A 13,226-nucleotide genomic window follows, 5' to 3' on the forward strand; every position below is an offset into this window, starting at 1 on the left:
AAACTATTTTAAAGAACCTATGCTTTCACAAAAACCTGAGATGACCTGCTATGTCTGGCACCAACAACAATAATTAATATAATCATTATATTTGTTGGTTATACATTTTGTGTCTAGCCGTTTAGATTTTCAATTAAATTCAATTTTATTTGTATAGCATTTTTAATAATGGACATTACTGCCAAAGCAGCTTTACAGAAATAAATAGATTACAAATATACATTTCAGTGTCATACATTAATCCCTAAAGAGCAAACCAGTGGCAACTGTTGAAAGGAAAAAAATCCTGAGATGGTATAATGAATAAACCTTGTAAGGAACCAAACAAAAAATAAAAACAGAAGGAAACCATCCTCATCTGGGGGACACCAAATGTCCATTCATTACACTTCCATCATTGTTGAGGTGATCAGCTGTTCACACAAAACTGTTCTTGACCATTGCAGCCCTAAGCTATTGTAGTAGTTTTTACTAGTTTATACTGGATTAGTTTATATTTTAGATATGTTGTAAAGTAATTTAAATTGTGTGCTTTCTTTCTAGTACTACAGGTTGAAAGTTATGGATTACAAGTTGTGACTATGAGCTAAACTCAGTAGGTAATAATACTATGCTATGTTTATAAGTAGTCACTTTAAGTTCTTTTTTTTTTTTTACTGGTTGAAGGTTGGGACTTGCAGTTACACGATCACATTGGACGCTGGATCAGCCACGGGAGCAATTCTACAGCACATTTTTTGACATTTCGAAATAACTCCTATACCGTATATAGACATTAACTGTTATAAGCAGTATCAAATTCCATTTACAATGTATTGTTGTTGATTGCAATTCGTTTATATAATTATTTTAGATGGAAAGCTTTTATTTTGAAAAAGTCTCACCGGTTCCCTTAACCGGAAGTAAAACGCTTACAATATTTTGTTCCGACATAACGTTACCTAAATAAACTAGAAGATGTCGGAGGAGGAAGATGATTATATGTCCGATGCCTTTCTAAATCCAGTGTAAGTTACTTTCATGTGCAGGTTTCATGATTTCTACGAATATAATATATCGTATGCCTTATCATATCGTGTCTCTCATTCCGTGTTATACCACCATACCGTCCATACGGTATTATATCATTTTATAATTTATTATACCGTGTCATGCCGTGCAAAATATTTCAGATTTCTCTGTAATATTATTAATAAAACAGTATGATTCCCATAATGCTTTGCACAACGGTGGTTAAATGATAATAATGGATTTATGGATGCTAACGCGAGAGGTAAATACTAACATGATAAAAAATATATATTTATTATTTGTTTTATACAGTATCTCACGAAAGTGTGTACACACCTAATATTTCAGCAACCATTTTATTATATCTGTTTAAGGGAAAAAACTATAGAAATGAAAGTTGGATATATTTTAGAGAAGTCAATGTGCAGCTTGTATATAAGTACAGATTTACTGTTCTCCAAAAATAACTTAACATGCAGCATTATTGTCTAAATAACTGACAACAAAAGTGAGTACAGCCTAAGTGAACACGTCAAAACTGTGTCCAACGTGTCAATATTCTGTGTAAGCACCATTGTGATCCAGGACTGTTTTATTCCTCCTGGGCATGGAATTGACCAGAGCTGCACAGGTTCTGCTGAGATCCTCTTCCACTCCTCCATATTGATATCACAGAGCTGCTAGATGTTAGACACATGGCACTTCTCCACCTTCTGCTAGAGGATGCCCCACAGGTGCTAAATAGGGTTCAGGTCTGAAAACCTACTTGGCCACTCCATCACCATCACCTTCAGCTTCCTCAGCAAAGCAGTTGTCATCTTGGTGGTGTGTTTGGGGTTGTAATTATGTTGGAAAACTGCTCTTCGGCCCAGTTACTGAAAGGAGGGCATCATGTTCTGCTTCACAAGTAGAAATCCATGTTTTCCCTCAATGAACTGCAGCTCCCCAGCACCAGCAGCACTCATGCAGTCCCAGACCATGATTCTACCACCACCATTCTTGGCTGTAGGCCAGACACAGTTTTCTTGGTACTCCTAAGCAGGGCATTCCCACACATGCTGGAGACCATCTGAGCCAAACAAGTTTATCTTAGTCTCATCAGACCACAGGACATGGTTCCAGTAATTCATGCTCTTGGACAAGTTGTCTTCAGACTGTTTATGGGCTTTCTTGTGAGCCATCTTCAGAAGAGGCTTCCTTCTGGGATGACAGCGTGGACCTTCCACTTCTGCAACCTCTAAAGCAATGCTGTCAGCACCCATGTGACTGTTTTTTGAAGGCAGCTTCTGCACCTGACACACAGCACAACGACTCAACTTCTTTGATGGACCCTTGCGAGGTCTGTTCCGAGTGGAACCTCTGTATGACCCACTGTACTGTAACTCAGTTTTAGGTTGTTACCCATCTTCTTCTAGCCTCTACCATCTTTGTGGAGAGCAACAATTATAATTCTCAAATCCTCAGAGAGTCTTTACCATGAGGTGCCATGTTGAACATCTAGTGGTCAGTATGAGAGAATTGCACTCAAAACACCAACAATTAAATGCTCTATTATGAGATACACAAATTTTTATTGTCCTGTCAAGCAGACAAAACATGAACTTGTTGAATAGGACATGTGGCTTTGCCAGGTTACATGTTGTACAGCTGTTATCACTTAGAATGTTCTCACTTTTGTTGCCAGTTATTTAGACAATAAAGGCTGTATGTTGAGTTATTTTCAGAGGACAGACAAAAAAATACTGCTATACAAGCTGCACATTGTCTAATCTAAAAATCTCCAAGTTTCATTTCTATAGTATTGTCCCTGAGAAGACATAATAAAATGGTTGCTGAAATGTGAGGGGTGTACTCACTTTTGTGGGATACTGTATATATACCCAGAATATTTTAGAAAGGATTGTGTCTATCTTGAAAAAAAAGCAAGTTTGATGTTATAAACCAGGGGTGGCCAACCAGTCAAGAGCCACATTTTTTACTGTGTTACTGCAAAGAGCCACATCATACACATGGGCACACACAAACATCACCCATCCCTTCCTCTCACACACACACCTCTGCTCAGCCAGATTTATTGTAAATGTCACACACCAACATGATAATGACAGAAATTGACTCCTACACTACAAGACCACAGGCCAGTCATTTTCAACAGTAAACATTGTGTGTACTGTCTCACACACACAAACTCTCAGTTCAACCAAGTCCACAAACAAAGATATAATAATTTACAGTAGCGTTTTTCTTTTACTATGCATGTTCCATTCCAGGTCAGAGTGCAACTGTGATTCAACAGCCGTGTTAATGCCCCATATTCTGTGTTCAACAGTGTGGCTGGACAGTTGCACATCTGATACCATGCGGTTAAGTTTGTCGTTTTCAGAAGACAAGATTTCAACAACGTCACTGAGGCATTTTTTAATGAACTCCCCTTCATTGTATGGCTTTTTAGCTTGTGTAATGTTCCAAACCATGTTCCATGCGGCCACCCCCATTTTATTGTATTTCTTTTTAAATTTATTTTCTTTTTATTTCATTTTCAATTATTTATTACCACTTGAATTTACTAGTAAATTTTCAGAGTCTTTGTTTCTAAAGTATTAGAATATATTGATAATGGATTATCAAAAGATTAGATAAGTATTTCTACTTTTTTTTTAATTAAACAGTTTGTTAATTAATTACATTAAACAGTATGATTCAAATGAATTCTCAATTTTCTCAGTGTTTCTGTTTTGTGGATCTGTAAAATGTGTTATGTTTGTGACTGATGTTTTAGATTGGACGTTCGGCCTGGTGTGCCAATGGCGAAACGTTTAAAGGAGACATTAAAGCGAGAGACTTTGCAGAAAGAGAAGAATATTCTTAACCAGCAGAAAAGCTACAAGGAGCAAGAGCGAAGCAGACGAGATTTGGCCCTGCAGAGCTCTCTAAGCAGTGAGAATAAAGGCTTTGCTTTGCTGCAGAAAATGGGCTACACTGCAGGACAGGGTCTTGGGAAAGAAGGTCAGTATTGATCCAACAACTACAATAATAATTATAATAAGCGATTGAAGCTGAAGTCTTTGTTCGGCTCTGAAGTTGTTCTACAGATCAGCACACAGCAGTGCTCACAAAATCTCTTCATTTGTTGTTGAATCTCTTCTGCGTTAAATGTTATATTTACGTTAGTATTATGGGAGATGTTTTGCTGTGCCACTGTACTGATTAATGTAAACAACCTACTTTATTTTGCAGTCTATTGAATTTATTATTCAGGCTCTGAGAAACCATAGATAATTCTATTCAATGCTAACTGTATATGCTGCTCTATTATAATATTATACTCTATGGTGTGATATGTGCTTAACGTTTAAGAGTATTAAAGTTCCCAGGAAAACAACAGGAGTCAAATAGTAGGTCAGTAAGCACTTTGGCCAGCAGTGAATCATGCTGAATGGGAAATCTGACTGAGAAATATCATTCATCATATCATTATCATAAAAAAAAAGAAGAAGAGGAAATCACATACATATAATTAAGTTCAGTGTTGTTAACTAAGCACATTATTATGGACATTGTTGCACAGCAGCTTTCCAGAAATAAGGATTTATAACCCCAATTTCAAAAAGTTTTCAGAATTTCATAATGCAATGATTTGCATTTCAAAAACAATTTTTTTTTATTTACAATAGAACATAGAAAACTTATCAATTGTTAAAATTAATATAAAAAATTTGTAAAATTTTAAGTAAAAAAATAAGGTAATTTAGAATTTTCAATAATTGCTGCAACACGTATCAAAAAGGCCATATTTACCACTGTGTAGAATCCCCTACTTTTTAACAACAATCTATAAACATGGGAAACCAGTTGCTGGAGTTTTGTGAAGGAATTGCTGTCCCATTTGTGTTCTAGATGCTGTCATTGGGGCTTTTTTGTCATATTTTTTATTTCATGATGTTGCATATGTTTTCAATTAGTGAAAGTTCTGGGCTGCTGGCAGGTCAGTTCAGCACCCGAACTGTAATTAATGGACATTCGGTGCCGACATGAGGATGGGTTCTTTCTTGAGTCTCGCTCCTCTCAAGGTTTCTTCTTCATACCATCTCGGGGAGTTCTTCCTTCACCACAGATGCCCTGACTCGCTCGTTAGAGATAAACATACAATTATAAGGAACAAAGTTATAAATTCTTTATTACCGCTTAACTGCTTTGCCATGTCCATTGTTAAAAGCGCTCTACAAATAAAATTGTATTAAAATGAAATTAATTGAATTGAATTGTTCTACTATAAAGCCATTCTGTTGTAATAGATACAGTAAGAGGTTTAGAATTGTCTTGCTAAAATATTCAAAGCCTTTCCTAAAAAAAGATGATGTCTGGATGGAAGCATTTGTTGCTTTAAAGCCTGTACAGTGGTACATCGACATACGAGTGCCCTAACATACGAGTTTTTTGAGATACGAGTGCGCCCCGCACCTCAGTCAGATTGATTCGTCTTGATACACACGCACACAAACAAAGGTTTGAATGTGCGTGCGCACTAACACGTGACTGTGACGAATCTCGAGATGGATCAGCAACACTGGCCTCAGTCAGTGTGCTTGTTTGCCTCGCTGTCGAAGCATCTTTGATAAGTTGTGCTCGCGTTTTGTGCTTTTTGTACATTACAGTACTTTATCACATTTCTTTTTATAACCATGGGTCCGAAGAAAGTGAGTGGAAAGGTCAGTGCTCAGAAGAAGATGATGTCTATTGAATTAAAGCATGAAATCATAGGAAAACATGAGCAAGGTGTGTGAGTGATTGACTTGGCGAGGCGGTACGGGCGCTTGTACTACGCTTAACCATTTCTTTACATTCTCTTTTATTATGTTTTTGTACAATATTTGTCATTTATAAATAAATTTTTCTTATTCAAAAACACGTAATAAAAACAACTGGGGTGGCATTTTGGGGGCTGGAACGGATTAATGACATTTCAATTAATTTTAATGGGGAAATTTGCTTTGAAATACGAGCAAATTGACATACGAGCAAGATTACAGAACGAATTAAACTTGTATGTCGAGGTACCACTGTATTTAATAGAAATGAGAGATTTAAATACTTCACAAATTTATGTTGAAGAACATTATTCTAAAATAGTTTCCACAATTTGTAAATGCAGATTTTGCAGATTGTTAAACCTCTGCCCATCTTTTCTTCTGAGAGATTCTGGTTCTGTATGATATACTTTTTTATACCCAATCATGTTACTGACCTGTTGTCATTTAAACTAATTAATTGGAAACTGTTCATCCAGCTGTTTCCTTTTAATAACACTTGACTTTTCCAGACTTTTGTTGCCCCATCCCAATTTTTTAAAACATATTGCTGCCCTGAAATTCAAAATTACCTTTTTTTTTTTTTTTTTTACCTTAAAATGGTACATTTCCTCAGTTTAAACATTTGAAATGTTTTCTATGTTCTATTGTGAATAAAATACGGGTTTATGAATTTTACAAATGTTTGCGTTCCTAGTTTATTTTATTGGGTTTGTAGATTTAAATCTTTAAAAAGCAAGTCAGAGGTGACAAGAAAAACTCACAGTAATGACATGAGGAATAAACCTCAAGAGGAGACTCATAATTAAACCTATTCCAGATAGCTAGGCTAAGGATCCCACTCTCACTGCTCTCACTGCACCAGGAAGGGCATCCAATAAAATGTGCCAAATTAAAATAAAGTCTATAAGTGCTATTGAGTGTGTTGATGGGGTCTTGAGTATGAACAGCTGGGTCATACTAAAGACTCAACGATTTTATTATAGTCTTTTATAAATATCAGGTCCAAGAGAAATTATACATTGAATGATAAATGAGACTGTTTTCAGTAGAGGAATCTTTAGGTGATCCAAGAGATTCCATTCACAGCTCTTGTCAATGTGTCAGTGTGATATCAAGAATATAGAGTTACAGCTTTGGCAAATTAGGGAATATTTTCTTCTACAAAATCTATTGACTACTATTGATAAACTATTAAAATAATATACTGCCATAGTCTTCAACTGATTGAGTTATTGTTAGATTTTTATCATGCCCAAACAAAACGTAATTCTTGGAGAGGTTTTCCATGAGAGCTACGATGCCCGTTGTTGCCTTTTCTGATCAGGGAAGAAGCACACAGCATGAGACAAATGTTCTTCATCAATTTATTGCAGATAACAGACAAATTTATATACATGCTGGAAAAAAAAACTTAACATAAAACTATTCTTGATTGGGTAAGAAGACATAGTAACCAAGATGTGTGATGCAGACAAAGTGTACCTTAAATACTTACTTCGTAAAGACCCTATAGACTGAAATAATAACATAGGAATGTGTCTAGAAAACCAGTGTAATGTCCATCTTAACACCAACAGTTATGTAGTGACAGACTGGTTCCAATTTTTAATTCTCGGCCAAAATAATAAAAAATATTTGGCCAACGAACCTGAGCACCAAGTCAGGAAGCAGGAAGCGATTCTCAGTCTCAATTAGGAACATGATGATACAACATATTTCTTGCCACCTTCTGGTCAGTAGTGTTACAATATCATGCTGTTAAATCCTCCTGTAAAATGTATAAAAAGTACAGCACTGCTTTCCTGTGATAGCTTATGCAACTGTTGTAGAGCATCTGTGTGCTTGGCCTTTGTAAAAGCTGCTTGCATCTATAATTATTGTTATTAAAATTTCTCATTGTAAAACACTGTGCAATATTATTATTATTATCTGTCTTCATTTACATTTTATGGAAGGAATTTCCTAAATATTTGGAAGGCTGTACAGACTAAACTGTACCTGCCACACACATGAAACTTGGATAATATGTAGTACATACTCCCTCTTCTCAGTGGAAGGAGAAGTGATTAGTCTAAATGTGGCATTGCAGCATAACAGCATAAAAGCATACAAATCTTTTTAGCTTTTGAATCATATTTCAGTATCATGGGCCCAGAAACCAATAGTTTTTTGTTCAACCAATTTTAACCTCTTGCTTTTGCCCACTTACCTTTTGTTAATTTTGTGTAAAAATTGCAAAAACTCTTTTTGGGATCTGCTCTGAGAGTTCTGTGTCATATCATATTTATGAGTAGTTGCCACCACCCGGCAGTGGGTTCTAAAGGGTCTAATTCACTCATGGAGTTTAATTCTTTGCACTTATAAACAAGTATATCTTAAAACTTTTTCATTCAGTCAGACTTATGTCTTGATTAATATGCAAAACCTTATGTAAACTATTCCTAGGATTAATTAGCAGAGTATCAGAGGAGCATTGAGTATTATTTTAAACACAGGGACTCGCACGCATCACTGTGATTCTCCTTTAATCTCTCTCTAAACTCGCTTTTTGGATTTACATCCTGCCACCCGGTCATCAATTTCCATTTATGTGAAGGAAAAATAAGATCAACCTTTTAGTTGCGATATGCCAATGAATGCTAGCTAGCTCAACTAGATAACAAGGCTACTTCGATTCGAGAGTTCCTTGGTTAATAAAGTCATTACACACATTGGTAGACAGTGCTTTAGTGACGGGTTATATTAAGGTAGGATTTATTGTAACACTGTATTGTTTTTACCTTGGTATACCTAATAAACTGGCTGCTGTGTGAATACCAAAATTCTATAGAGTAACAATAAATAAATAGCAATACCCTAACAACCATAACATACACTCACCAGCCACTTTATTAGGTACACCTTACTAGTACCGGGACCCCCTTTTGCCTTCAGAACTGCCTTAATCCTTTGTGGCGTAGATTCAACAAGGTACTGGAAACATTCCTCAGAGATTTTGGTCCATATTGACATGATAGCATCACGTAGTTGCTGCAGATTTGTCGGCTGCACATCCATGCGAATCTCCCGTTCCACCACATCCCAAAGGTGCTCTATTGGATTAAGATCTGGTGACTGTGGAGGCCATTTGAGTACAGTGAACTCATTGTTATGTTTAAGAAACCAGTATGAGATGATTCGCGCTTTATGACATGGCGTGTTATCCTGCTGGAAGTAGCCATCAGAAGATGGGTACACTGTGGTCATAAAGGGATGGACATGGTCAGCAACAATACTCAGGTAGGTACTAATGGGCCCAAAGAGTGCCAAGAAAATATCACCCACACCATTACACCACCACCACCAGCCTGAACCATTGATACAAGGCAGGATGGATCCATGCTTTTATGTTGTTGTGCATTCAGAGATGCTCTTCTGCATACCTCGTTTGTAACAAGTGGTTATTTTAGTTACTGTTGCCTTTCTATCAGCTCAAACCAGTCTGGCCATTCTCCTCTGACCTCTGGCATCAACAAGGCATTTGCGCCCACAGAACTGCCGCTCACTGGATGTTTTCTCTTTTTCTGACCATTCTCTGTAAACCCTAGAGATGGTTGTGCTTGAAAATCCCAGTAGATCAGCAGTTTCTGAACCCATCTGGCACCAACAACCATGCCACGTTCAAAGTCATTTAAATCACCTTTCTTTCCCATTCTGATGCGCTGTTTGAACTACAGCAGATCGTCTTGACCATGTCTACATGCCTAAATGCATTGAGTTGCTGCCATGTGATTGGCTGATTAGAAATTTGCGTTAACGAGCAGTTGGACAGGTGTACCTAATAAAGTGGCCGGTGCGTGTAGATGAGCTTTCTACATATACTGATTATTATGTTTTGAGAATGAATGATCCAGTTTAAAGTATAGCAGTTATATTGCTGGTGTGCACTTTGTATTGAACAGTGCCATTTCCCTACACTGTCTTATCTTTCTGTACTAATTCTTGTCTTTTAGGTACTGGACGAGTTGAACCAATTCCCCTTAATGTAAAAACTGGTTGGTACATTTTTATGTCTAGTTCGTATATAATATGAATATTGTTAATCGGTACACATAAATAAGCTGTGCTCTAATAAACTAATATGTATCTATTAGGTAGAGGGGGCATCGGGTTGGAAGAACTAAAGAAAAGGAAGGCAGAGGAGAACTTGGAAAAATACAGAAAGAAAATTCTGGTGAAGCAACGTATGGAGAAGTCGTCTCTTGAGGATTTCAGGTTTGCAGATTCTCAACATTCTCAACATTATATTATTGCCAAAGTTTATTAAATATTATAACTTAAAGATTACAGCAAGATCTTTAACCATAGGTGTGTCATAATTCAATATTTTTTCCATTAATATATTAATAATCAAATTACAATATCATATTATCATAAAAAATAACTAATAAATGGTTAATCTGATGCATAATAATAAAATAAAAGGTGGTTTTGGAAGGTCAAATACTCTAGAATTGATAATGGGGCGTCCTGAATAGCGTACGGTTTATAGGGATGTGATGTGATGCTTTTATAGTTTTCTAATGTAGAGCTGGGCAAGCACACTGCAGCTTTATATTGGCCAGTGGGCCACGCTGTGCATAATGTAATCTTTATTTATTTTAATATACTAATCTAATTACAGAGAGCGTAAAAGAACTGAAAGAGAAAAGCTTGAAATTGAAGGAGACCTGAGGAAGAGTCAGTTTGCCTGTGAACAGCTGGACAGACAAAAGGTCTGCTTAGCAAAGAAAAAACGATATATTTTGTCTTTCTCTGCTCCTGCACACCCCTGTTTGTGTCTCTTAGTATATTTAAATATGTTGTGATGTTTTGTGTTCCTGGTTAGAAAATAAGTGTCCCGAAGGACAGTTGGTATTGGCCTGAAGTAGATGATGATAATCAAGAGGATGAGCATGATGAAACCAACACTGAAGAAAGTAAAGATGAAGAATTGACGGTAAAAATTATATAATAAATATGGTTGTGAAAAGTATTATGTCAAAATGTTTTTTATAACATGTCCTTGCACTTTCAGTCAATACTGAAGCTACAGCTTATCACATCATACCTGAGGAGTGTACATTTCTACTGCATATGGTGTGGGACAGCATATAGAGGTAGCGCACTCGGTTTCTGGTCCTGTTTTGTGTTTTGGAGACAAATCTTATGATATAACTGTCTTTTCTCTCATTACAGATGAGGAGGATATAAACACCAACTGTCCAGGTTTTACAGCATCACACCACAATGAGTAGAGGAAGAGATCTGCCATTATATTTTCTTTCCCTTTTTTACTATTGTTTTGCATGCAGGCCTTTTATTACCTTTAGGACAGTTATATATTTTGTTTCGATCGCTTTGTTATTAAATATATTTTGATTGCTCTGCTGAAGTTGTTTTTGGCTTGTAATTTTCTTTGTAAAAATCTGTAATGTTTTAATGGAAGTTTGTATATGTATCATTTTATCAAATTTAATTGTGTACTTAATTTAATCAGTTTTTTCTTTTCCCCCCACTGTTTGTGGCTAGTGCACTAGTGGCCTAGATTTTCCTATCACTCAAGGATTAAAAAAACAAACAAACACAAAACACCCTAGTGTTTAATTAGACTGTTAACATGAGACATTATTCTAAATGTTATTGAGAATGTTGAATTACAAGAAGTAGGTCAAATGCCAAAACTACTGTATGCAGGCAGGCAGGCAGGCACTAGCTAATATGATGAATCATAATTCATCTGGTTCACAGACTAAAACTCTGTTGGGAGATTATAGTTAAAAAGCGATGTTTTTTTTTTTTGTTTTTTTTTTTTTTATAGTGCTAATTTAAGAACCACTGGAAGAGATTTGTCTTTCTGCTTCATTTGATGGCTGGAGATTTAGCTGTTTGAGACATCCAGAGGAAGTTTGTTCCAACACGAGGTGCCAAAACAGAGTCTTAAAGCATGTTTAAATATTAGTACCTAAATGGCTGGTCTGATTATTTCATAAACTACTGACACAACATTCTCTACAGTTTAGACATAATGGAGTAGAGAAAAAAACAAAAAACACTGAGTGAGCCACAGTTGTGTGTGTGTAAATGCCTTGTTGTTAATAGAGTTCAGAGCAAAGCTGCCAGAAATGATATTAGAAACTCAATCACTCAACCATGTTAAACAGAAAGTCCAAAGAAGTCCAGTTCTCTATTATATGAAAAATATATGTATGTATACCTAAAATAATTGTGTAAGTAGGAAAAAAAAAACGCAAAAATGCATTTAGAAACAGTTGAGTTCCCCCTCCCCTTCCTCACAGTGGTTTGACCCACTGCCTGCTTTCCCAGTTCATCTCACCTACTCTACACACACGAGTCAGGTGTGTGTCTGCAGCTCAATTAATGTTCAACTCCGGGATTTTATTCACTTTAAATAAAACGATTCTCTTTAATGTAGTTGATGCAGACACATTCATAAATTAGTTGCGGGAGAAATGCTGATTACCGAATGTAATTTTCCATGAATCTGCTCTATTAGCGATTAAAATATGACTTATCTAGTGAACGTTAGCTTGTTTACAATAGCTTGTAGCATAGTGCACTGTGTTTTATTTGGGACGACTTGGTATAATGTTAACTTAACATTTACGGCCACAATGAGCATATTGTTTATCTGTGCATTTACTAAATTAACACTGTGCTACATCCGAACTGACCCCACTGTATTTTTTTGTATAATCAATTTATATTCTGTTCTTAAGTGTCTTAAATAATTTGTAAATAAAATGTTAAACATTTTTTTTATTCCTTTTTATTGTTGTGATTATTTTTTTATGATAGTTTTACTTTATTTATGTAAAGCACTTTGAATTATCATTGTAATTGACGCAGTCTCCGTGCTACAATAATAATGATAGAAACAACGTTTTTCACTGTGGGGACACTGTGTCTTTATACTGTAAGTACAATTTGACTGTATTATTTGTGTCCCCCTTCAAAAATTGCTCATGAGAAATTTTATATGTAATGCCCCCTACTGTTAAATGAAATATACGCCCATGATGGGGAGGGTTGCGTTGGGAAGGACATCCAGTGTAAAACGTGCCAAATCGAACATGCGGATCACGAATACGGAGAATCCGCTGTGGCGACCCCTAATGGGAGAAGCCGAAAGAAATCATCATCATCATCATCATCATAATTTTGAGTGTCTGACTTATGGTGCTTGTAATTAAATTCAGCTAAAAATAATACATAATTAAATAAAAAGCAGGACTATAGAGACTATTTTTGTATGCAGTGAATTGTGAAATAAAAATAAAATAATCATGGAATAAGTACCGAGCGGTCTGTATGCTGGGATCAGTATAACATAGATGTGGTCTGAGTAGCCGAGGTGGGGACGGG

General features: G+C 36.1%; 1 protein-coding gene across 1 annotated transcript; it reads left to right on the top strand.

Moving 5' to 3' along the window:
- The first annotated feature begins 852 nt into the window (after nucleotides 1-852).
- Nucleotides 853-11,235, top strand: gpatch11 (G patch domain containing 11). The gene is made up of 8 exons (XM_046835178.1): nucleotides 853-1,007; nucleotides 3,791-4,017; nucleotides 9,815-9,856; nucleotides 9,956-10,076; nucleotides 10,486-10,576; nucleotides 10,690-10,800; nucleotides 10,879-10,960; nucleotides 11,040-11,235. Exons 1-8 carry the CDS (start codon nucleotides 958-960, stop codon nucleotides 11,096-11,098), a joined length of 783 nt encoding a protein of 260 aa, XP_046691134.1. The 5' UTR covers nucleotides 853-957; the 3' UTR covers nucleotides 11,099-11,235.
- The last annotated feature ends 1,991 nt before the right edge of the window (nucleotides 11,236-13,226 follow it).

The sequence above is a fragment of the Silurus meridionalis genome, chromosome 2 (genome assembly GCF_014805685.1).
Source record: "Silurus meridionalis isolate SWU-2019-XX chromosome 2, ASM1480568v1, whole genome shotgun sequence".
In the NCBI taxonomy this organism is placed as follows: domain Eukaryota; kingdom Metazoa; phylum Chordata; class Actinopteri; order Siluriformes; family Siluridae; genus Silurus; species Silurus meridionalis.

Excerpts from the sequence above, each read along its gene's own strand:
- gpatch11 (XM_046835178.1), top strand. The coding sequence starts at position 958 with ATGTCGGAGGAGGAAGATGATTATATGTCCGATGCCTTTCTAAATCCA. Across the intron at positions 9,857-9,955 it reads TCCCCTTAATGTAAAAACTG|GTAGAGGGGGCATCGGGTTG; the intron begins GTTGGTACATTT and ends TGTATCTATTAG. Across the intron at positions 10,801-10,878 it reads GTAAAGATGAAGAATTGACG|TCAATACTGAAGCTACAGCT; the intron begins GTAAAAATTATA and ends TTGCACTTTCAG.